This window comes from Capra hircus, chromosome 4, assembly GCF_001704415.2.
Source record: "Capra hircus breed San Clemente chromosome 4, ASM170441v1, whole genome shotgun sequence".
Taxonomy (NCBI): domain Eukaryota; kingdom Metazoa; phylum Chordata; class Mammalia; order Artiodactyla; family Bovidae; genus Capra; species Capra hircus.
The window spans coordinates 23,168,942-23,195,780 of record NC_030811.1 but is presented as its reverse complement, the minus strand read 5'-3'; the positions used below and the strand labels follow the sequence as shown (position 1 = coordinate 23,195,780).

The 26,839-nt window shown below is 38.9% G+C and overlaps 1 protein-coding gene across 1 annotated transcript in view; it reads left to right on the top strand.

Moving 5' to 3' along the window:
* The window catches only part of EXOC4 (exocyst complex component 4), an 816,876-nt gene that overhangs the window by 52,389 nt on the left and 737,648 nt on the right, over positions 1-26,839 (top strand). Inside the window, exons 4-5 of the mRNA XM_018046915.1 lie at positions 2,221-2,405; positions 12,853-12,962. Coding sequence (XP_017902404.1) covers positions 2,221-2,405; positions 12,853-12,962 — 295 coding nt within the window. The remainder of the gene's footprint in view (positions 1-2,220; positions 2,406-12,852; positions 12,963-26,839) is intronic.

Sequence of the window (26,839 nt, the reverse complement as noted above, 5' to 3'; positions counted from 1 at the left end):
GCTGTGCAGTGGGTGGTTTTTAAGCTTAAATATCTCAGCTGGATTTAATTACCTTGAGGGATAAGGCTACATGATGGGCCAGTGGTTTACCAAATTATTTTTCATTTTCTGGATCTTGATGTCACTAAAGGTTAATGCATCCTCTTTTCTCTGCTAGAGACCCGAGTTAAAAATCCATTTTAGAGCATAAGTATAAATGAATTTGTTGTTGTTTTTCCTCCTTGGGGACACTTTGGTCATTTCGTGAGGCAGGCAGTCTTTCCATCTGGAATTGCCTGCAGCTTGCACCAGGCCCAGGGTCTCTCATAGCGGCGGCTGTTGCAAGTCAGCGTGAACAGGAAGTGGCAGGCTTCAGAGGGCAGAGCTGGCCCAGGGCTTGTCACTCTTTCATTCCTTGATTCTGTCTTGGTTAACTTATGGAAACTTATTTGCTAGTGACATTTGATTATAGCACATCACAAAACAAGTGATGTATTTATGGCTAGGCCATTGCCTTTTCCTCCCTATCTTAGGCTGGTTTGTATTTGGCAGCCACAGAGTTTTCTATATTCGCTCTCCCTACTCCCCTAAATTACTGCGTGTGTTAGGATAGATCAGTGATCAACATTTTTGATCACTGATGTTTTATGACTTCTACTGTCTTTTGATTGCTTTTGTGTAAATGCATGATTTTTAAGGTGCATGTTTATATCCATAATTACAATTACCCTGAAGTAGTGCCCTTGCTTGGGTTCCCCAGGTGGCTCAGTGGTAAAAAGAATCACTTGCCAGTGCAGGAGATGCAGGAGACGTGGGTTCCATCCCTGGGTGGGGAAGATCCTCTGGAGAAGGAAATACCAACCTGCGCCAGTATTCTTGCCTGGTAGATCCCATAGACAGAGGAGCCTGGCAGGCTACAGTCCTTGGGATTGCAAAGAGTTGGACTTGACTGAACGACTGAGCACGCACATGCAGAGTGGTACTGGTTATTGCCTTTATCTGTGTGACTGAGGACTATTTAGATGTATAACCGAATCAGGGAATAGTCATTGAACATTAATTCCTTGAGGGAGCTTGGTAGGGCTCTTTTTCCTGAGTTCACTTGTAGTCATCTCTTCTCTATTTTTGTTATTACTACTACTAATAGTATCATTATTATTGTTAGTCTTGGTGTTTCTCTTTTCCTATACATATAAAAAGACAGAAATAAAATTTTTATATATGGATAAATGAGATTATATAATACATACTTTTTTTTTCCCCTCCTTTGCACTTAGCGCTTTGTTTTCCAAATTCCCTGAGTCCCTCATCTTCTCCATTTGTTGTAGGCATTGCTGCACCATTTTTATACATTCAGTGCTTTTTGTCTTAAAATCTTCCAAATTGCACTTTACACCAAGAGAATCTCCCTCTTCATAGTTTATCTTCTGTTCACCTTTCAAATCCCATTTCTTCTATCAAACTGAGTCAGTCCAAGGAGAGGTGAGAACTGCTACTGTTTGCTTGTAGCTTTCACGTAGAACTGCCTTTCCCTCTGAGTGTATGTGAATATGAGAAAGAGCCAGAGAGACTTGACCATGTGTAAAGATGTGTGTAGACTTAGGCTAACCAAGCTCTGACTCATACTGGCCCTGCAAATTATTTAAAGAAATTGATATAGTGTGCTTTTACTGAGTCTTAATCTTAAAAGATAAGTTTGACTAAAAGTTGGTCTAAATTATTAGTACATGGACTTCTTGTAAGGATATAAAAACGATTATTGGGAAGTCATTTGTTTGTGTCCATTGATAGGCAATGTGTGTGGGAATAGTAAATAGCACACACAGCGTTGAGGTGCTTGAGGTGCTTTCATGTTTATCGTGATTGTTTTCTTCAGCAATATCTGTTAAACCCTTCAAGAGCAGAGCCAGGCCTGTCCACATTATACTCAACGTCTCCTGTGTGCTGATGAGGTTCTCACAAACTCTTTTGACAGTATCTTTGAAAAGATGAAAGTGAAAGTCGCTCAGTCGTGTCCGACTCTTTGTGACCCCGTGGACTATACATTCCATGGAATTCTCCAGGCCAGAATACCGGAGCAGGTAGCCTTTCCCTTCTCCAGGGGATCTTCCCAACCCAGGGATCGAACCCAGGTCTCCCACATTGCAGGCGGATTCTTTACCAGCTAAGCCAGTAGTCTTTCATATTTATAATATTGTGGGGCGATTTTGTTGTCTGAATCGTTTTCTTCTCCCTCTCCAGGTGTCCGCAGTCGAATCTTTGGAGGGCCCACTGCTCCAGGTGGAAGGACTGAGTGACCTCAGGCTGGAGCTGCACAGCAAGAAGATGAACCTCCACTTGGTTCTCATAGACGAGCTGCATCGGCACCTGTACATCAAATCCACTAGCCGAGTTGTGCAGCAGAACAAGGAAAAAGGGAGGATGAGGTTAGTCAAAGAGGCTCTTTGTCACAGCGTCTTGTGGCGGTATAAAGCTTTACGGGATATTATTTGTTTTCTAGAATATGGTTGTAGTTTATTTTACTTGTCTTTTTAACATACTGTCTCTGAAAATGTAAGATGGTTTTGTAATAACAAACGCTCCCTGTTCTGAAAGGCTGACATTGAGTGTTTGTTCATCCCCTCACTTCACATTTCTTGTGGTCCTTTTATGTAAAGATATATAGGAAACATTTACTGTGGGCTTTTAATGTCCTCGATCAGAGAGACTGGTATATCTCAGAAGGAAGAGAAAAACCCTTAAAATGATAGTGCAGTCCTAATTAAGAAATGTAGGCATATGAACTGAAGTTAGGAGATTGTTACTTAGAGTTGTGTATAATCCTCTTTCCGGGGCAGTTCAGGCGAGGTTGAGTGAGAACACTTGTTTTATCCTTGGTCTGGGTGTAGCTCAGTCCTGTGATGAGGCCCTGGGTGGACTCAGAACATTTATTAAATTAGGGGAGACCTGGTAGGGAATAAGACCAGATGGTAAGATGGTAGGACATTGGTGTTACTAATGTGTGTCAGATAGCTGTGCACGGCGTATGTCCTCCCAACATCGTTTAAAATAGCCCTAAACTAACTGAAGAAGTAAGATTCTTCAGAGGGCAGTTGAGTTGAACGCTCTGTACTGTTGGCACTTTTTCATCGGGCTGTAGATGAAAGGAACACTGGAAGCAGTGCGTGCTGGGAATGAAGTCTGTAAAATCCTATCCTGTTCAAACCCAAATTGCCAACTTTGTGTGTGATGCTTCAGTTCAATCAGAGCCTGTGACAGAGAAAGAGGAGTTTCCATCTCTTTTCTGCAGATGGGCACTGGAAAACCTTAGGCACACAAGCTAAGCTATAGGCATGTACTTTAGACTTAACCTAAGCACTGGATCTGAATACAACCTTGTTTGAGAGTCAAGTGGTGGGTGGGAGCAGTGCTAAGGAAGTTCCTCCCAGAGTGTCTGGTGGTAAATAGTGGATCTAAATAGATTTGTTCCTGTGCAAGGATTAAAAACAAAAGCCCCTTCCCTTATAAGCATAAGGGAAGAAGCATTACATTGAGGTCTCAAGGAAGAGCATTTATTTGAAGGAAAGGATTTATAAAGCTAAATAGGAAATGTTTAGGAGACTTAAGCTGAAGGTTTCTCAAAAGATGCAAGATGATGTAGATTACGTAATTGCTCAGAATTATCAGCCTTCCCCCTCCACTTGAGTGGGAAAAGTGTATTTCCGTCTTTCTGATTCTTGGGCTCCAGCTTTTGCTGATTGTTAGCATGTAACATGAGGGGCCTGAAATGTGTTGTGCCAGGGAGCATTTCCTGTCACGCCTCTGTCACTGGCGTGATGGTGTTGGTCCCTGGAGGAGGAGGAGTCATGTGGAATTGAGCCAAGTTCAGCTGAGCTGGCTAGCCTGAGTCATCATCCAGTCACCAGAATGTGCTTATTATTGAACATGACTGAGATTCTGTGGCCGTATGTAGCAAGCATGTAGCTTCTATGCAATGATAGTGGGGAGTGATATGAATGGGATTGAGAGAGATGCAAAAAGAACCAAGCAGGAACAAAATGTAAGGAAAATGAAAATATTGATAGGGAAATTAAGTCTTTTTTAAAGCACTGGAAGAATTGAATCAGTGATATGGAGGGAAAACTTATCATGAAGCAGGAAAAGATAAAATGATGAAAGAAAGATAGTAGATGTGAAAGATGGAGAATAGTGATCAATGAAGTGATTTTAAGCCCTGTATAGAATGACACTAAAATGATAATGGTGTAGGTTGAATTGTGTCCCCTTAAAATTCATGTGTTGAGATCCTAACTCCCAGAACCTGTGACTAAATTTGGAGCTAGGGTCTTCCAAGAGGTCATTTAAGTTAAAATGAGATTATTGGCATGGGTCCTAATTCAACATGACTGGTGTCCTTATAAGAAGAGGAAATTTGGACACACGCTTCTGAAGAGGGAAGACCATGTGGAGACTCAGTGGTAAGACAGCCATCTACAAACCTAGGAGAGAGGCCTCGGGAGAAACCACCGCTGCCAACATCTTGTTCTTGGACTCCTCACCTCTGGAATGGTGAGAAAACAGATTTCTGTTGTTGAAGCTGCCAGCCTGTGGTACTTCGTGGTGACAGCCCTAGCAAACGAATACAGAGAGAAATAGTGGCAGTATTTACAGTGTAAAGAAAGAAACCTACTGAAACAGAAAAAAAGGACCTTAGTCTGCAAATCAAAATGATTCAAGGTAAAATTAGTGAAAAACTGACTCTTAGATAGAATCAGAAAGCTTTTTATGAATTTAACAAAGAAATACTATAAGCACCAGGGAGAAAAATTATGTTCCCTGCTCTGACAGAGATAGTTATATGCCCACCCAGCCCATCCTCACCTTTATTTTCTTTAATTATTCGTGTACTCTTCGTTTATTTTTGGCCGTGCTGTGGTTGTCGCTGTGCGCGGGTGTTCTCCGGTTGCGGAGAGCGGGGGCTGCTTTCTGTTGCGGTGGGCGGGCGTCTCCTTGCATTGGCTCCTCTTGTCGCGGAGCACAGGCTCTAGGTGCTCAGGCTTCAGGGGTTGTGGCCTGAGGGCCTAGGTGCTCTGTGTGGCGTGTGGAATCTTCCTGGACCAGCGATCGGACCACAGCTTTGGCAGGTGGACACCCATCCACTGTACCAACAGGGGAGTCCCCTTTCCTTCCTTTTTTAATGGCAACTCTTGTTTTGTTCATGGTGGCCATATATCCAGCTAAAAGACTACATTTTCCATCCTGCTGCCATCCTTCGGTGTACCTGAAGGTGATTAGTGAGACTTCTACTTGCAAGATATTGAGTCAGGACTCACAGGAACATTCTTCAGAGGTGCCAGCAAAGCTGGTCTGCTCACTCTTATACCCTTTACCTGCCTTCCTTTACTTCCTGTCAAGGACTTGGACTGGGGCTGTTGTCTTGGACACTAGGTGACCCTGAGAATGGAAATCAGGTCTTAAACTCTTTAATGACATGGAGCCTCCATTACACCTCTGAATGGGCTTTTTGTGTCTTTATATGACAAGAAGGAAATCCTTTTCATTTTCTCAGGTCATGGCTGTTTGGGTCTTCTGTTTATATGTAGTTGAAACTAGTCCTGATAAACAGAAAGGAGCAACAGTGGGGCTCACCAGGATTTGCTTAACATAAAACACTGGAAGACAGCAGAGCAAAGTCTACAAGGAATGGAAAAGGATTGGGACCAAAAATCTCTATATCCAGCCAAGTGTACATAGACAACACAGCAACAGTCTCAGATATAAATTAATGCAAAATACAAACCTGGAATTCTTTTCCTGAGAAAAATGCTCCAAGATGAGCTATAAGATAGGAACCAAAGTTAGCAGCTTGAGAACAATAAAGTTGTAGATAGTTTGAAACGGCTGCCAGGACTGACTACACAGCGTTAAGTATGTAAATTTGCATATAAACAACTGAAATATTTTTTGTAATAGTTTGAAATACTTTGATCAGAAATATAAGCTGAAAACTCTTTTTGAAAAAGAAGGTCTATGTGATTAAGGAATACTCTGTAACAGTAAATAGAATTTATATCCCTATATTAAGTTAGTAAAGACTGGGAAATACAGATAAGCTGGAGATGGAAAGGAATGCTGAACTCTTAAGATCAATCAGAAGGATTTTAATAATTATAGAGAAAATATGTTTAATTCATTTAATTTTGTATTTATTAACCTAGATATATATAAAGATTTTTATATTGAAAAGTCAGAAAAGACAGAAGCAAATAAAACATATTCTTTATTATAGAGAATGATGTTTTAGCCGATATTCTTGACTGCAAATAGCAGAGTCAGTCCTGGTAATAAACAAGGAAAGGAATTTAGTGGAAAGTTATCAAGTAGGTCACAGAATCTAAGGAAAGTGAGTCTCTATAGACAGGCTCTAAAACCCTGGAGGGACCAAGGGAGATGAAGCAGCTGGGTGTACATCACAGGCAAGCCGTAGGAAGGGTCTGGTCGGGTTGTGACATCATGCCCACAGTTGCTGAATTTTCAAGGTGAATGATCTCTAAATGTCGCTTCCCTCTTTCTTTATTTCCTCAAGATTCAAAGCGTAGTCTGGAAGCTTCCAGTTCTTGGAGCCTGAGACATATCAGCTTGAATAGCAGGAAGAAGTGCCCTCTTTTTCCTGCTTTGACCCATATCATGGAGAGTCTCTCCAAATACAAAGACTGTTCCAGTTGTTGGTATCCAAAAGCAAACACCCAGCAACAGATTTCTACTGTAGGAGAAAATGAAAGAAGTCACACAAAGGCACAGAGAACCTAGGGCTTAATGTTCTATACAGGGTGATCCAGAGGCTGTTGGAAAAGCGTGTGTACATTTTTATGTGTCTACATGATTGTGTGTGTGTGTAGGGATGGAAAGACTCCTTTCTGTTAACTGTTTTGAAAGGCATGTGTGCTTAGTCGCTCAGTCGTATCTGACTCTTTGTGACCCCATGGACTGTAGCCTACCAGGCTGCTCTGTCCATAGGATTCTCCAGGCAAGAGTATTGGCGTGGGTTGCCATTCCGTTCTTCAGGGGATCTTCCCAACCCAGGGTTTGAATCTGGGTCTTCTGCATTGCAGGCAGATTCTTTACTTTCTGAGCCACAAGGGAAGCTTATTTAAATTTTCTTTATATTTTCAAAAAAAAGAATACTTAACTTTTTTACTGATTTCATCTTATAAAGTATTATTTTTAAAATGGTTAGTCCATTTACTTCTTGCATGCATCCTGGGTTTAATACTTGATTTGATCTTGCTTCCTTGGACACTCTAGCTCATTGGGGAGAACATTTCAGACCCATGGATTTCAGTGACCATATTTGTCCCTGGATGCATAAAGGGTGTCCTTGACTCTGTTGTATTATTTGCTCCCTGCCTATTTTGTCTTTAAATTGTTTTCCTTTTTATGTGTGTCTGTTTTGTTATCTTTCAGGGCTTTCTCCCTCCCTCTTTTCTTAGATATTAGCTTCACTTTATTTTGAATTGCATGTCTTCTCTCCTGGGTTATCATTTGATACCATGACTGTTTCTGACTTCTCTACCCTCTGAATCATTCATGATTCTTTCTCTATGTTCAGGCAGATCTTAGAACTATAGAGAATTACCATGCAAGGCATTCCTGATTCATTATTCTGTTACATTTTCTCACTCAGGGCACATTATCTTTGACAGATCATTCTTAGCTGAGTTTGATTTAACCAACTTTTACGAGCACCTGCTCTTTGACAGGTCCTGCACCAGCTGTTGGGTTATAGGGTGAATATATTAGTTATTAGATTTACAACTTAGAGTTCAGATCACCTCTGTTAAGTTTTAGCTTGACAATAAAATCAACCAAATGAGCTGCTGCTGTGAATTTTGGATATAGGTGGACATATTTATTATTAAATGGAGGAACAGAGATAAGTTCTAATTAAAATGCAAACATTTAATAAGCTGTTAGCACTGCTAACCTTTCTTAAAAAAAAAAAAGAAAAAGACTTCATGGCTTGAGATACTGAAATGATACACATTTTGAAGTAGATCCTTCCTAGTTGGATGGATATTTAATGGCCAGAAAGTCCTAGGGGTTATATTGGTAGTGGGTTGTTTCTGGTGTGGTTAATTTCGCTTTATAATTTTCCTGGCTGCCACCATGTGGTTATTAAATATCAAGGCACTCAGTTACAATATACAGTTTCTGATTTTGGGAGGATGGGTGCTATCTTATTCTAGAAAGATTTATGTGTATCATCTCTTTTTTAAGTCAGTTGTGAACGATTCTGAATTGATTTAAACTTTGAGACCACATAGATATTTAAAAAGAAAAGTAGTTTCTATTAATATTTCTTTGAAAATACAGCCATTTAGATGATTCATGCTAATTAGAAGCAATTCACATTGACATTCTAATATTTTTTACTTAAGGCAACATTGGTTTATGCATTGTATGTTTCTTGTCTGCAGCGTTGTATTTTGACTTCTGTATGCACTTCAGTGTGCTCATCACCAACAAATTAGTTTTCCTTTTAAAAAATATTCTTATTTATTTGGCTATACCAAGTCATAGTTGCAACATGTGGGATGTAGTTCGCAGACCAGGGGTTGAACCCAGGTCTGCTGCATTGGAAGTGTGGAGTCTTAACCAGTGGACCACCAGGGAAGTCCCAACAAATTAGTTTTCATCCATCACCCTCCAACTAACCTGGTTTACCTGTTTTGCCCTCCTCCTACCTCTTTTCTCCCTGGTAACACTACTCTGTTCTCTGTGGTGGTTGGTGGTTTAGTTGTTCAGTCGTGTCTGACCGCGAACCCATGGACTATAGCCCACCAGGCTCCTCTGTCCACGGGATTCTCCAGGCAAGAATACTGGAGTGGGTTGCCATTTCATTCTCCAGGGGATCTTCCTGACGCAGGGATCAAACTGCTGTCTCATGTATTGCGGGCAGATGTTATTTGTTTTGTTTTGGTTTGATCATTTTTGTTTGATTTTTATATTCTACATATGAGTGAAATCCTAAAGTTATTTGTCTTTTATACTTTTTTTCACTTATCCTAATACCCTCAAGGTCCACCCATGTTTTTGCAAATGAGGAAGATCTCATATTTTTATATTGTATAGTATTCCATTGTAGGAATATGTATACATATATACATACATTAACACAACAATAGAAGATGTATACACACACGTGTGTATGTGTGTGTATGCATATATTCTCTTTATCCATTTATATGTTGATGGGCACTGAGGTTGTTTCCTTATCTTGTCCACTGTAAATAGTGCTGCTATGAACATAGGATGTACATATCTTTTCGAATTTGTGTTTTCATAGTCTTCACATAAATAACTCAGAAGTGGAATATCTGAATAATGTGGTAATTCTAGTCTTAATTTTTCCAGGAATCTCCGTTACTGTTTTCTGTAGTGGCTATACCAATTTGCATTCCCACTGACAGTATATCAGGGTTCCTTTTCCCCCACATTTTCTCCAACATTTGTTATTGCTTTTAATAACAATCTAGTTTTTATTTTATTTTTTTTGTTTTCAAAAATATGTCCTCTGAAGGATTGAAAACCCTTTGAGGCTACTAATACTTCTCAATTTTATTTCTGATGTACAATGAAGACAGGCCTTTTCTCGGTTCTGAAATTGAAACTGAGAGGTCGATATGTGATATGTAACAGCGGGTACCTTCTGTTGAGCTTCCTATCTGTAGTAACTAAATGAGTGGGTGTGCCCCCTTTCTTTTGAACTGTTATGACTAAGTCCTTCCATAAAAGTAGAAGAGAAAAACCAAAAGTCATTTCTAGAGTTACTTGCCTTTGGGTTAATGTTCACAAAGGAGAAAATTGAAGCCCAAGGGAAAATTTTAGAAGGAAAAATGAGTCTATGAAAATAGTTTTGCAGTAAATTGACTTTCTAAGAGTTTATTGATGGAGTTAGAGGGCCCTTCTGGCTCTGATAATAAAGTCAGCAGGTTATGTTTTTTCAAAGTTAAGATGGCAAGCTGTTTATCACCTTATATTTAACTGAAATATATTTTTAGGTTAAAACTGAGAAAGTAGTTGTAGGTTTTAATCTAAAGTGAATTGTGTGCACCTCTGTATTTACAGAAGTGTGTATTATGCTCACATATACATATGACTGCCTACAGAAGAGTGGAGCGTGCTCGCGTATACATAGGACTGTGCCTACAGAAGTGTGTAGCGTGCTCGCGTATACATAGGACTGTGCCTACAGAAGTGTGTAGCGTGCTCGCGTATACATAGGACTGTGCCTACAGAAGTGTGGAGCGTGCTCGCGTATACATAGGACTGTGCCTACAGAAGTGTGGAGCGTGCTCGCGTATACATAGGACTGTGCCTACAGAAGTGTGTAGCGTGCTCGCGTATACATAGGACTGTGCCTACAGAAGTGTGTAGCGTGCTCGCGTATACATAGGACTGTGCCTACAGAAGTGTGTAGCGTGCTCGCGTATACATAGGACTGTGCCTACAGAAGTGTGTAGCGTGCTCGCGTATACATAGGACTGTGCCTACAGAACTGTGTAGCGTGCTCACGTATACATAGGACTGTGCAGGTAGTAACTGTCGCCTCATTTACAGCTGTGGCAGGCAGTATTCTGGCTGTGTACCTCAATTTCCTGTTAATCGATACCTTCATTTATCAACACTTTAAAAATAGCTCCTCTACTTCTGTTATGAGAATACTTATTGCGTTTTACTCAGAAACAGCACTGTTAACATTAATGGTTATCCTCTGTTTCTTCGGTCATGTGTGTCCAGAGGCTAGGCAGGTGCATGGAGCTATTTTCCAGTTATGAATAAGATGGAGGTAAAAGAGAGGTAGCTGAGGAGAAGAAATGAGAAGATAGCAGTAGTCAGTGTACAAAAGCTGAATGGATAAATATGTGATTGAATTGGTTTTATAATTAGATGATTATAGCAAATCAGTGGATTGGAAGGCTCTTTTAGATTTTCTTAAGATAGTGTAGGCAAATAGGAACTTACAGCTTTATATTGGAGAAGAGTTACTGGAGCTAACTATGTCAGTTCAATTCCTGGTAAATGCTATTTCTGTAACTTTTATGTCTTATTCTTCACTTGCGGTTTCGCATTAGTCTGCAAGTGATTCCAGCACTTGGAAATGCGTGAAGTTGGGTTTAGCTCATATCTTAGTCATACTTCTTGGATGCTCAGCCCTGAGCGAAGTGCCAAGCACATGGCAGATACTGAGACTTGTTTGAGTAATGATTCCCTGTTCCTAGTCCTAAGTGAAAAGGGAGAAGTTAATGACAGTCATAGTTACCCTCCTGGCCAAAAAAGATGGCTGTCAACACTGTTCAGTTCAGTCGCTCAGTCGTGTCCGACTCTTTGCTATCCCATGGACTGCGGCACACCAGGCCTCCCTGTCCATCACCAGCTCCCGGAGTTTACTCAAACTCATGTCCATTGAGTCGGTGATGCCATCCAACCATCTCATCCTATGTCGTCGCCTTCTGCTTCCACCTTCAATCATTTCCAACATCAGTGTCTTTTCAAATGAATCAGTTCTTTGCATCAGGTGGCCAGAGTATTGGAGTTTCAGCCTCAGCATCAGTCCTTCCAATGAATATTCAGGGCTGATTTCCTTTAGGATGGACTGGTTGGATCTCCTTGCTGTCAACATTGTTAACATTCAATAAAAATAATACCGTAAAGGATAATTTTGCCCTTTAATAAAAGTTAGTTTCTGAAAGTTTTCTGAAAGAACGTATTTTTTAATTTGCTTAAGGATGCACACATACCTGGGTTAAGAATACACACATACCTTTGGATACCTTTGGTTTCTAAGGAGTGGTGGGAGGCAGGTGGGGATGTCACTATCGTCGATGTTCTGACTTCCACACATTTTTTTTTCCTCCACTTGGAGGAAGCTTCCTTGAAGGTGTAGTCTTGTTCCTGCTCACCACTGCCTGCTCTCCCTTCCCAGTTCATTTGAGAATCACTTCCATGGCCACTGTGACTGGTGATGTTACTGGGACTGGCTGCCGAGAGCTATGGCTTTGACCTGTCTGTCCTTGAAACATGAGTTAGAGAAGCTTTTCTGTTGGAAATGCAGAGTGATTAGATGATTCAGTTTCTTCAACTGGTGTTTTTGTCTTGGCACTGCCTACATTCTTGTACTTAACAGATGTCTATAAATGGGACTTATCTTGAAAATTTGTTTTTTATAGTCTTTGTGTCACTTAAAATAATTCTGTTTATATGGAGACGCTAAAGTTAATAAGATGAGTTGCTGGACCTTTTTGGAAAAGGGGAAATGGGCAATCAAATGCTGAATTAACCTATTTGAGATTTCTTAAATCATCTTTCATAGGTGTGATTCTCAGCTTGATGAAATTTATGAACTTTTTTTTTTAAAGGAAACTAAACGTAGTGAATTCCAGTGTATCTTAAACAAATAAAGATTCCAGCTTGAAAAACACGAGTTACACTGGACTTAACTATTTAAACTTTCATTCATTTATCACAATAAGGTGTTATTTGCTCTTCCTTGGCTGATAAGTTTAATACAGAAACAAAGAGGTACTGAAGTTGCATGGTATAATTTGGTTATAAGGTGGTCATGTAGATCATCAGAATATCCACTAATTTTCTTAACCTAGTATTGAACTAAAAAGATAAAAATGTAAATATTTGGAATCCTTAAAATGCATCTTTATTCACTTGTCTGTGACAGTCACTGCTTTATGAAATAGGCTGGGGGAATGCTTGAAATCAGAGTGTCAAGAGGGTTCATGAGAGAAAGAAAGGAATAAAAGATGGGCATGTCCTGGGATGTAAGTAGATTCTGGAGAAAGTGGTGAGTGGTTAACTACTGCTGTTCTTCCCCTTCAGCTCCCTGGTGAAGGACGCTTCTCCTGTCCCTCTGCTTGATGTCACAAACCTTCCTACACCTCGGAAATTCCTTGATACCTCTCAGTATTCTACTCCTGGAAGCTCCAGTGGTAAGTGTTTAATTCTTCAGCCACTCAACTGCTTTGAAATGGGCTGCAGTTCCTGGGCCGGGGCCAGGGTGGGCATTCCATTTGAGCAGCACTGCTGGTTTTCTTTGAAGTTGAATGCTTTGGATGGGGGGGTGAGGGGTGTGTGTGTGTGTGTGTGTGTGTGTGTGTGTGTGTGTGTGTGTTTTGCTGTAACGTCTGTTGGGTGTGTGTGTTTTGCTGTAACGTCTGTTGAGCCTATTAGCGTGTGTGTGTGTGTGTGTGGTGTGTGTGTGTGTTTTGCTGTAACGTCTGTTGAGCCTATTAGCTTGTACCCAGCTGCTGCACATAGCACATTCCTTGTCTGGGCCATGGGAGCTTTTGCATGTGTGACCTCTGCTCTAGAGCTACATTCCTTGTGTTTTCCAAGTGGCCTCTCCATGTCTACCTGTGTGTGCATGTGTGGACACGCTCAGTGCACTCTGAGGACATATCCATAAACTAATCTTGTTTCTTCTTGACCTACCTAGTATGGTACTGAATGAGACAAAGGAGAGCCATTTTTGCTGATATTTAAAGTTGGGGAAACTGAAACTCCAGTACTTTGGTCACCTCATGCGAAGAGTTGACTCACTGGAAAAGACTCTGAAGCTGGGAGGGATTGGGGGCAGGAGGAGAAGGGGACGACAGAGGATATGAGATGGCTGGATGGCATCACTGACTTGATGGATGTGAGTCTGAGTGAACTCCTGGAGTTGGTGATGGACAGGGAGGCCTGGCGTGCTGCGATTCATGGGTTTGCAAAGAGTCGGACATGACTGAGCGACTGAACTGAAAGTTGGGGAGGGAAGTTGTATTTTTGATTATGGAAGCAAAGTTTAAGGGAAGTCTTCTGGAGTGGCTCAGCCCTGCCCCGTCATAGGGTTCAGTTCATCGCAGTTGGGCTCAGAGCTTGTGGGCTGTTGCAGACACCTTCCCTGCCATTGCAGCCTTGGGTTGGGGAGATGGTGACTGGATTTTTCTTTTTTTTTGTGGGCTCTTCTGCAGTTGCCTTGGTATGACCTCCTCACAAATGCTTTTAAAGAAATAATAATGTCTTTTAAAGGAATAACAATATTATTATTATTGACTTTTCAGATAAAACATACTTCTTACTGGTTCTGTAGTCCTATAGAGTTTGAAATGATGAAAAGGGGGGAAAATAATTTTTGAGCTTAGTCAGTGCATTTTGTGCAACTAACTGAAAGTGTTTATTTTGAGAGCCTAACAATATACTATTGCTGAAGCATATTTAATTACTTTATAAAATATAATTAAATTTTAGGATTATTTAAGCTTGGAATCTTGAAGTTTATTGCTTTTACTGTAGGAAAAGTATAAGAATTGCTTTTTTAAGGTGGGTTGATTTTAGTTTTTTATTGAGTTATAGTTGATTTATATTGTTGTCCTAATTTCTGCTGTAAGGAATTGTTTTATAGTAAATTTTACTCATTTTTTAAAACCCATACACATATTACGACAAAGCTGTGTATTCAAACTTCTTCCTCGATAAAAGGTTTTGTTTTCTCCCTCTTTCTTTGCTGTATCACTGTTCTGTGAGTTTTGACACTGCTTTGAGCTGTTGTAGAGTTGGAATTATGATACAGAAAACACATTTATACTCTTGATTTATATTTTACCTCTGCCTTTTGTGGAAATTACCGATTGTTAGATCTTTGTGTCTTTATAATGTGAATTGCCGCTTAGCCTGGTTATATCAATTTAGGTAAATATTGCTGAGTCAGTGGCCAAGTGAAATAAAAATTTTAATTGTTCATGAAGAGATGATGGGGCAGGCGTTTTGAAAATGAAAAACATAAATACCAAATAAGCTGAGAAAAGGCCAGTGATGGCAAATTTCAGTGGAAGCTAATTCTGCGACATCTATTACTTTTAATGAGACAGCTTTTCCTCTCTGTGCGCTTTCTCTGTCAGGCCCCGCAGTTAGCCTTTATCACTGAGTGGAGCTCATAGTGACACTTTGACTCCAGCCATCTGTCCCTTCATTTTTGGGAATGACTCTGGAAGAACTGGGTGATAGATTAGTGGAGCTTGGGACTATTATGAAGACGCTTGTAGATCTGGCCGCAAAACTGTCTTCTTAGAAGGGCTCATTTCCTTTTCTGTTTGGAAGATTGATCTCTTGATTTTTCTGGGGGTGACTGAAAAAGAAGATAGTTATTGATTAAAGTCAGTAGTAACAGTAGTTGACATGTGCTTAGTATACATTTTATCTGTGAAACAGTAGAAATAAGTGCTTTATGTGGATTAACTCATGAAGTCCTTCAATGATCTTAGGAGAGAGGCACTGTTAGACCCATTTTACAGGTGAGAAAAGCAAAACTGAGGATGGTTAATGATAGATCTAAGTTGATACAGCTGACACATAGTAGCACTTATGATTTCATATCAGGAGCTGGGTTCCAAAGCACGCACAGTTTTCCTGCAAATAAACTAGATACTAGGTTTCTGTCACTGCTGCAACAGATTACCACAGGAAACATGTATCATCCTACAGTTTTGTAGGTTAAAAGTCCAGTATGGGTCTCATTGGGCTAAAAGGAAGGTTGGGGACAGGGCTGTGTTCCTACCAGAAGTTCTATAGGAGAATCCATTTCCTTGCCTTTACGTGCTCTTAGAGGCTCTTGCTTTCCTTGACTTGTGGCAGGCTCCCTTTCTCCATCTGCACAGTGAGGGACAGTGGGTCACATTCTTCTCACCTTATATCTCTCTGACCCACTCTTCTGCTTCCTTCTTCCTCTCTTGAGGGACCATGTGATTAAATTGATTCCCACCCGATAACCCAGGATCTTTTCTCTGTCTCAGTATCCTTAACCTCAATCACACGCAGAGTCTCCTTTGTTATGTAAAGTAACAGATTCACAGATTCTGGGGATTAGTTCATGAATATCTTTCATGGGCTTCCCTGGTGGTGGCTCAGTGGTACAGAGTTCGCCTGCCCGTGCAGGAGATGGGGCTCCGATCCCTGAGTCAGGTAGATTCCCTGAAGAAGGAAATGACAACCTTCTAGAGCCAGTATTCTTATCTGGGAAGTCCAATGGACAGAGGACCCTGGTGGGCTACAGTCCATGGGGTTGCAAAAGTGTCAGACATGATTAGTGACTAAACAACAACAATCTTTCAGGGCCCATTCTACTTATCACAGTCTGCAAGTACTTATTTTCTGACCTAAGTTATTTTTAAGAGCCAATATATAAAAATTTGACTTTCTTGAAATGATGTGTGAAGTCTTTGAAGTTCTCGTTTTTAGGATGATATTAATTTGGGTCACATTATTAAAGGGGATTGTATAAATGAGAAAAATGTAGATTATGTAGAGAACTACATAAAATATTTTTAATAAGTACATATAAAAGTGTGGGGCTGATGAAATATACTATAATAAAGGACAGAAATTTTGTCTTGCTCTAAATAATGGACAGTAAGTCCTGAGAGTCTATTTGTGAAGTGCTCTGCAAGTCAGCCTAGAAAGTAATAGTCTTTTTCAGCAGGGAATTTAACATAGGCTCTTAAAGCTCCTTTCTCATCTTGTGAAATAGTAGGATTGAGGGTGTAATCCATTAGAGCTGACATTTCTATAGAGGAAGTTGCAATAGGGAATCCCTGGGTAGAATTTCATCTCCCATTGGGGTGTCATAAATTAAAGTTGCAGCTGATTTCTGAGAACTTTCAGATTATTATTAATTAAATGAGAATTTTGTTGGCTTGTGAATGAGTCATTTTTCAAATATCTTATTTAGAAATAGAGTTGTGAGTGACTTTTATGTGAGAGGTGTTCTATCATAGTTCACATGTTACTGTTAGTAAGATACTATACACCGTTCAACTGATGTAGCCGTCCTAAGGGTAGTTGGGGCAGGTACTGTTACTGTCATTATGATTATTATATTTATGTCATATTTAAGTGTATTGCCAGATATTTATCATAAAATTGTATGGAATTATCTATGTCTGTGTATCATCTAATTAAAAATAAAATCTTTAATTATCAGATGCAAATTCCAGGCACAGATTGGCAGAAGCAAGCAACATGTAAAGAGAAAAATGATTAGCATTCACTTAATTTTCCTGTGTAATCATGAAGAAAAGCAATGGCATAGTAAAGAACTGGGCAAATGGGCAATTCACAGAAGAGTCTATATACATGGAAAGATGGGCATTTATCTGACAGATGTTAAAATATCAAGAATATATAAAGAATCCCTATAAATCGGTAAGATAAGCAAGTAGAAAAATAAGCAAAAATATGAGCAGGCAGTTTGCATAAAGAGACAGCTATATTAGTCAATATATGAAAAACTGCTTATACTCTCTAGTTAATCAAGTGTTATTTTTAAAATAACATGAAAAAATCAAGTGTCATTTTACGAATATGGAAGCTGAATTCAGGGATGCTGAGTGATTGGTCCAGGTTTAACCAAAAAGGTATTTGCTGGAGACTGGTCTCTTGCTGTCCTCACTCTAAATACGTAAAGGATGTATTTTGCAAGCATTTTTTTTCCCCATTATTCTCATCAGTCATAGTATTTTATAATGTACAGGAAAACTAATGTCTAATTTAGATGTAGTCATTCAACTATAACTTAGGTAGAAGCATGGAAAAAGTATGGAGAAAAGCCAATAATTATAGTAAAACGTTGGTTTAAGCTTTTGGAGTCTCAGTATGTCTTTTTATTTGGCAAATTGCCTTTGGAACGTTCTGCCTGAGCAATTATTCCCAAGGTACACAGGCATTTCATTTGTGGCTTCTTTATTCATTTTATTCACACTCCTGCTGGGATTGCTGTGAATATAGCCATAATGAAACTGGACTTTTCTCTCCCTTTCTTTCTGGTACCAGCATAGGTTAAGCAATAAAACGTAGAGAGAGCACAAATGAAATTATTTTTTCTTCTTTTGCTGCCGTTTTCTTGATGTGTGTTTTATTTCATCAAACCTTGTTCAGAGACTTGATACTTATCTCAAGAATTTGGGGTTTGATGTTTTAAAAATTCTCTACATGGGTTGGGAGCTATGAATGCTAACATAAAAGGAGATGAAGCTCCTCTTTTTCGAACTCAAATGTCACTTTCAGAATAGAGAAGATCCGATTCTCCAGAATCTTGACATCTTTTGTTTTACTTCTGTCCTTACGATAGGATCTCCCTTGGTATTTTAAATATAACTGTTTCTGAGGTATCCGTGCATTTGCTCTTAATAAATATCTTTGATTTCTATGATTGATCAGAAGTAGAGTTGAGGAATATATACAAGGGAGACAGAATAGAACTAATAGTTCAAATGTTTCTAAATAGAAAAGTGAGGCAAGACCAAAGTTTATTTATTAAAAATATATTAATTTTTAATGTATAAACTGTATTAAATAATGTAGTTTATGTAAATACTATATATAACATATACACATATATAAACATATAGACCCAAAGTTGCAAAGACTCGGTCCGACATGACTGAGCAACTGAACTGAACTGGACTGAAAATTGCCGAAGTAATCCTGAGAAGAAAGAACAAAGCAGGAGGCATAATCCTCCTAGCCTTCAGACAATACTGCAAAGCTACAGTAATCAAAACAGTGTGGTACTGTGACAGAAACAGACATACAAATCCATATATAGAAACAATGCCATCTCAGTCGCTAAATTGTAAATTGACTCTTTACGACCTCAAGGACTGTAGCCTGCCATGCTCCATTGTCCATGGAACTTTTTAGCAAGAATACTGGGGTATGTTGCCATTTCCTTCTCTAGGAGATTTTCCTGACCAGGGGTAGGACCCACGTCTCCTGCATCTTCTGCGTGGGTAGGCGGATTCTTTACCACCAAGTCACCTGGGAAGCCCAATACATGTAATCTATGTTTACACATGTACAACATGTATACCCTTTTACTATGTTCATAGTAAAAGTATGAAAACAACAGGAGAAAGATACAGAATATAAATACAGGTATACCTCGGAGATATGGAGGGTTTGGTTCCAGACCACCACAGTAAAGAGAGTCACAGGGATCTTTTGGCTTCCCAGTGCATATGTGTTACGTTTATACTATATATAGTGTAAATGTTATGTAAATAGTTGACAGCATGCATCTAAGTTCAAGTTTTACTTATGGGAATTTTCTGGAATTTATTTTCTATCCATAGTTGGCTGAATTTGGATGTTAAACTCATGGATATGGAGTGCCAACTTGTTTGTCTTTATCCATTTTAAAATTTTATTTTTAATTATTAATATCCATTAATGGATTTTTAAAATTATTAATATCCATTAATGGATTTCTTAATATTGAACCAATTTTTCATTACTAGAATACATTGCTCTTGATCATACTGTATTATTTTCTCAACGTAGTATTGAATTCTGTCTGCTAATATTCTATTTAGGATTTTTGCATCATGTTCATGAGTAATAGTGGCCTGTGGTCCAAATCATACTAGATTTTGGTTTCAAAGTAATAATTTGCTGCATAAAAGGGATTAGGACATTCTGTTTCATTTTTCAATGCTCTGAGAAGTCTATGAAGCTCTGGGAGTATCTGGTGTTTGAAGATTTAGGAATTTCTCTGTGAAACCTTTTGGATATGGTATGTTTTAATACATATACTTTTTATTCTTCAATAATTTTGTTTCATCAGTGTAGATTGTTCTGTTTAAACTTTCTGTTTCTATTGGGGTCAGTTTTAATAATCTGTATCTCCCTAGGCAATTATTGATTTCATTTATTGAATTTTATTTATGTAGAATAATGTATATAGAATAATGGCATCATTGACTTGATGAGTTTGAGCAAGCTCCAGGAGTTGGTGATGGACAGGGAAGCCTGGTGTGCTGCAGTCCATGGGGTTGCAAAGAGTTGGACACGACTGAGTGACTGAACTGGACTCATTTATATAGGCGTCTGTAAAGTATTTTCTTACTGCTTTAAAATTTTTTGTTTCCTTTATGTCATCTAATTGTGCTGTTTCCCTTTTCTTGATCAAAGTAGCTAATGGTTTGTCTTTGGTGTTCGTTTTTTCTCCCAAGAAATAACAAGAATTTTGATGTTTTGATTAGGTCCATTTTTTTTGTTCTCTACCTCATTCCTTTATGTTTTTATTCTTTCCTTCATCCTTTCACTTGGTTTATCCTTTTCCTGCACTAGAAACTGAAATCATGCATTTTAATTCTTTCATTTTTTACTGATAAAAGTATTTAGTGATAGAAATTTTTCTCTCATTACTACTTCAAATGTATCCCATAGATACATATCATTTACAAAGATTGTCTTATTTCAGTTTTTATTTCTCCTTTGATCCAAGTGTTTTTAGTAAAACAACTTTAAAGATGAAAGGGTCTTTTTTGTGTGTGTGTGTGTTTTAATATTTTCTAGTTTTGTTGTGTTGAATTGAGAATGTTGCTTGTAATATTTTTACTTCATAGGACTTACATTTTCTTTGTTTGTTATTTTTTTAAATATTCCAGGGGTACTTGAGAGGAAGATGCATTTTCTCTATTAGATGAGGAGTTTGATGTATATTTGTGAAATTCTCATTATGATGTTTAAGTTGTCTATCTGCATTTTTATTTTTAGTGTTTTTCTTCTATGTCTCTTTGACTTACCTATAGTTTTTGTTTAAAAATGGTGATTGCTGTTTTTTGGTATGTGAATAGTCGTGTGTTGTAGTTTCATTTGTGAATTGTGCTTTTTGGTATTAAAAAATGCCCTTCATTGATGTGATTAATGCTTATTGAATGGCATACTGTTCATTCAAATGTGGAAAATTCTTAAAGAGAATTCTTAAAGGGAATTGTTAAAGAGATGGGAATACCAGACCACCTGACCTGCCTCCTGAAAAATCTGTATGCAGGTCAAGAAGCATTAGTTAGAATTGAACATGGAACAACAGACTGGTTCCAAATAGGGGAAGGAGTACGTCAAGGCTGTATATTGTCACCCTGCTTATTTAACTTATATGCAGAGTACATCATGGGCTGGAAGAAGCACAAGCTGGAATCAAGATTGCTGGGAGAAATATCAATAACCTCAGATATGCAGATGACACCACCCTTATGGCAGAAAGTGAAGAACTACTAAAGAGCCTCTTGATAAAAGTGAAAGAGCAGTGTGATAAAGTTGGCTTAAAGCTCAACATTCAGAAAACTGAGATCATGGCATCTGGTTCCATGGCTACATGGCAAATAGATGGGAGACAGTGGAAATAGTGACAGACTTCATTTTTCTGGGCTCCCAAATCGCTGCAGATGGTGACTGCAGACATGAAATTAAGACACTTGCTCCTTGCAAAAAAATTATGACCAACCTAGACAGCATATTAAAAGCAGAGACATTACTTTGCTAACAAAGGTCCATCTAGTCAAGGCTATGGTTTTTCCAGTAGTCATGTATGGATGTGAGAGTTGGACTATCAAGAAAGCTGAGCACCGAAGAATTGATGCTTTTGAACTGTGGTTTTGGAGAAGACTCTTGAGAGTCCCTTGGACTGCAAGGAGATCCAATCAGTCCACCCCAAAGGAATTCAGTCCTGAATATTCATTGGAAGGACTGATGCTGAAATGAAACTCCAATACTTTGGCTACCTGACGTGAAGAACTGGCTCATTTGAAATGACCCTGATGCTGGGAAAGATTCAAGGTTGGGGGAGAAGGGGGCAACAGAGGATGAGATGGCTGGATGGCATCACTGACTCAATGGACATGAGTTTGAGTAAACTCCGGGAGTTGGTGATGGACAGGGAGGCCTGGTGTACTGTGGTCCATGGGGTCGTAAAGAGTCAGACACAACGACTGAACTGAACTGTTCATTCTATACTTTTAGCCTTTCTAAATTAGCTTTAGTATGTGTATAGCGTATATAGTTTGGTGTTGCTTTGTAAGCTGAATTAAAACCTTTTTTTTAATAGATAAGTTGAATCCATTGATATATATTGACATGACTGATGTCTTCAGTCACCATTGTATCGTAGTGTGTTGTAAATATGTGTATTATGTGTGCTATGTTTCTTTCTAAGATATGTGTTCTTTTATTTTACTTATACAGAAATTTTTTGTCTAGAAAGTACCACCGCCCCCCCTCTTGCCCCATCCCCTGCCACCACCAGTGATTGTCTTTTAATGTATACTTTTAAGAAAATGCTTTTAGCTGCTTTTTTTGTTTGTTTGTTTGGTTCAACCTTTACTCTCGGATTTCTCCATTTTTATTGGTATACTTTAGTTTCCATCCTTTGCCTCCATAATAAACAATAAACTTACCCTACTTTCCTCTTTTTCTTCTGCCGTTTTTTTAGTTCCATATTTTTACTTCTCAGCAGTGGCCACAGGACTGGAAGTCAGTTTTCATTCCAATTCCAAAGAAAGGCAATGCCAAGGAATGCTCAAACTACCGCACAATTGCACTCATTTCACATGCTAGTAAAGTAATGCTCAAAATTCTGCAAGCCAGGCTTCAGCAATACGTGAACCGTGAACTCCCTGATGTCCGGGCTGGTTTTAGAAAAGGCAGAGGAACCAGAGATCAAATTGCCAACATCCGCTGGATCATGGAAAAAGCAAGAGAGTACCAGAAAAAACATCTATTTCTGCTTTATTGACTATGCCAAAGCCTTTGACTGTGTGGATCACAATAAACTGTGGAAAATTCTGAAAGAGGTGGGAATACCAGACCACCTAACCTGCCTCTTGAGAAATCTGTATGCAGGTCAGGAAGCAACAGTTAGAACTGGACATGGAACAACAGACTGGTTCCAAATAGGAAACGGAGTACGTCAAGGCTGTATATTGTCACCTGCTTATTTAACTTCTATGCAGAGTACATCATGAGAAACGCTGGGCTAGAAGAAACACAAGCTGGAATCAAGATTGCTGGGAGAAATATCAATAACCTCAGATATGCTGATGACACCACTTTTATGGCAGAAAGTGAAGAGGACCTAAAAAGCCTCTTGATGAAAGTGAAGGAGGAGAGTGAAAAAGTTGGCCTAAAGCTCAACATCCAGAAAACAAAGATCATGGCATCCAGTCCCATCACTTCATGGGAAATAGATGGGGAAACAGTGGAAACAGTGTCAGACTTTATTTTTTTAGGCTCCAGAATCGCTGCAGATGGTGACTGCAGCCATGAAATTAAAAGACGCTTATTCCTTGGAAGAAAAGTTATGACCAACCTAGATAGCATATTCAAAAGCAGAGACATTACTTTGCCGACTAAGGTCCGTCTAGTCAAGGCTATGGTTTTTCCAGTGGTCATGTATGGATGTGAGAGTTGGACTGTGAAGAAGGCTGAGCGCCGAAGAATTGATGCTTTTAAACTGTGGTGTTGGAGAAGGCTCTTGAGAGTCCCTTGGACTGCAAGGAGATCCAACCAGTCCATTCTGAAGGAGATCAACCCTGGGATTTCTTTGGAAGGAATGATGCTAAAGCTGAAACTCCAGTACTTTGGCCACCTCGTGAGAAGAGTTGACTCATTGGAAAAGACTTTGATGCTGGGAGGGATTGAGGGCAGGAGGAGAAGGGGACGACAGAGGATGAGATGGCTGGATGGCATCACTGACTCAATGGATGTGAGTCTGAGTGAACTCTGGGAGATGGTGATGGACGGGGAGGCCTGGCGTGCTGTGATTCATGGGGTCGCAAAGAGTCGGACACGACTGAGCGACTGAACTGATGGCTGATTCATATTGTACGGCAGAAACCAATACAACACTGTAAAGAAATTAGCCTCCAATTAAATTTCTTTTTAATTTTAAAAAAGGCAGGCAATCGTATGCTAAACTGAACTGAACTTTCATGTAGTTTTGTTTTTATATTAAATCTACATTTAAATATTCTAAATGTTCATGGATTAGACATTTTGTTCAAATTTCCTACTCATTTCTTGGTTGAATGAAGTTTATTATCTAAAAAATTCCTTGAGTCATGGATACAGAGTTTCTTTATTTGAAAACTTTTAATTTCTTTTTCCTAAAGCCTTGACACTTAAAGGGCCAGTTGGGGATAAAACCTCCTTAGGTTACACTTTAAATTGTTATTATTATTTTTACAAAATACTGCTTCATTTTTTTCTTTTTAGTGCTTTTTGAAATTTCTGATTCCTAAGGTCTTTTTTCCCCTTGTTAAAGTTCCTTGATTCTTAGGTCTTACAGATTTCTTTTTAATCGTAGGAACTGAAAAGATTTAGTAGGATGTGCCTTGGAGTCTTGATTTCTTTAGGTATTAATTTTCCAAGATACCCAATGGGCTGTTGTTTCATTTTGTGCATTCAGGTTTTTTTTTTTCTGTAAGTTTTCTTGGTTTACAATTTTTAAATGTTCTATTCTGTTTACTTTTCCTCTTTATCAGTCTATTTTTCTTTGCCTGTTTTCCATTCCTACTACTCTCTCTTTCATTTTTTCATTTCTACTACTTTTTAAAAAATTCTTCTTTTTATCCTCCAATTTGGTTCCCAGCATTTACTCAATATCCTTTATCAAATAAATGTTTTCAGTCTATTCTGTCTTGCTTATTTTGTATTGTATCCTTGAGGTATGAGATAATATTGTCTTTTTCTTCCCTCTCATTCCTGAGTTTTGTAAGTTTTCCTTTCACACTTTGCTTTTGATGGTCTGTGTCTGTCATAATTATTCGATTTTGGACTCAAAGTGGCTTTTCATATCCCAGAATTCTTGTTTGAGTATATTAATTCCACCTAGATTGTTATCACCCGGATTTCTCGTGCTTCACGCTGTTTTATTGGATGGAATTTTCTCGAGTGTGCTGGATTTTTTTTTTTTTTGTAATACTCTCATAACAATGTGTTCATTATTTTTTTCTATTCATTTTTTAAAATGATATTGGGGGTGTGTTTGTTGGATTCCTAGCTCATTGGCTCCCTCTTCTGTCATTACAGCAAACTGCAGATACTTTTATTACAGTTCAGTTCAGTCACTCAGTTGTGTCCAACTCTTTGCAGCCCCGTGGACTGCAGCATGCCAGGCTTCCCTGTCAATCACCAATTCTTGTCCATTGTGTCAGTGATGCCATCCAACCATCACATCCTCTGTCATCCCCTTCTCCTCCCGCCTTCAGTCTTTCCCAGCGTTAGGGTCTTTTCCAGTGAGTCGGTTTTTTGCATCAGGTGGCCAAAGTAATGGAGTTTCAGCTTCAGCATCAGTGCTTCTGGTGAATATTCAGGACTGATTTTCTTTAAGGTTGACTGGTTGGATCTTCTTGCAGTCCAACGGACTCTCAAGAGTCTTCTCCAATACCACAGTTCAAAAGCATCAATACTTCGGTGCTCAGCTTTCTTTATAGTCCAACTCTCACATCCATGGGTGACTTCTGGAAAAACCATAGCTTTGACTAGACAGACCTTTGTTGGTAAAGTAATGTCTCTGCTTTTTAATATGCGGTCCTGGTTGGTCATAGCTTTTCTTCCAAGGAGTAAGTGTCTTTTAATTTCACCATCTGCAGTCACAATCTGCAGTGATTTGGAGCCCCCCAAACATAAAGTCTCTCAGTGTTTTGATTGTTTCCCTGTGTATTTGCCATGAGGTGATGGGACCAGATGCCATGATCTTAGTTTTCTGAATGTTGAGTTTTAAGCCAACTTTTCACTGTCATCTTTAGTGGATTTTTTATTTTGGTGGTGGGGTAAGCTTGTTTGCTCTTTGAATTGTGACTCTCCTCTTTACCTTTTGGCTTTTTTCTCCCTTCATCATCCCATAGCCAAAGGGCTTTTATTTCTTTTTGTCTCATTTCTCTCTCAGAGGCTGTGTGTTTCAAACACTGCTCTTTCAAATTATGTCTGCTTTTAAGTCCGTATAGTTCAAGCTGTGATCTGCTTGTATATCTTGTTAGTATTGAAACTTAGGGTTAACTTTGTCTTTCTAAAACTTTGATTCTAAATCCATCTTTAGGGTCATCATGATCTCTCTTTAAATTTCTTTATTATAGTTTTTCACAGTATACGTTTGCTTGTAACAAAGCCTTGTGGCAAAGAAGTGGTGTGAGAGGAGCATGATATAACACTTCCTGGCATTAGGTGATTTTTTTTGTTCTTATTTTTATTTTTAGTTATTTTGAATTTGGGGCAATTTCTGTCTTTCAGATTATCCCGAAAGCATGGTTTTTATGAATTTTGTTTATTTTTATTGTTCTGTTTTGCTTCCGGAGGAAATGTTGAGAAATGGGGATCTAAACCACCATCCTGTCTTCAGGAACCCTGAAGTGTTAGTAAAGCTAGAGGTTTAAAAAATGCATTAAAAAAAAAAAGTTTGGTGTTTACCTTGGTGTTCATATTATCTCATTTAATTGGCACAATTCTCTTGATAATGTTGTCTCCTCTTCACATTTGAAGAAATTGAGAGAACACGCAACTAGACATGATAATTTGATCTAAAGTGATGCCAAGCTTTGTGTTCTTTCTACTATATCATTCTACCTCTATGGCAATTGAACTTACAAAATCATACATTAACAACCGACTGTAGCCTAATAAAGTTTAGTGAGTATTAATATAAACAATCAATTTATTCACCTGTTCCTAGTCTCTTATCCTGGATCCCTGTTACATTTCTAGTAGCCTCTTCTCCATTGATTGCTACTGTTTGCCCTGCAAAGGGGCATCCTTTTTGCTCTAGGCAATATAATGTCCATTTACTTCTGCTTTATTTACTGTGCCAAAGCCTTTGACTGTGTGGATCAACAAACTGGAAAATTCTTAAAGAGATGGGAATACCAGACCACCTGACCTGTCTCTTGAGAAATCTGTATGGAGGTCAGGAAGCAACAGTTAGAACTGGACATGGAACAATAGACTGGTTCCAAATAGGGGAAGGAGGACGTCAAGGCTGTATATTGTCACCCTGCTT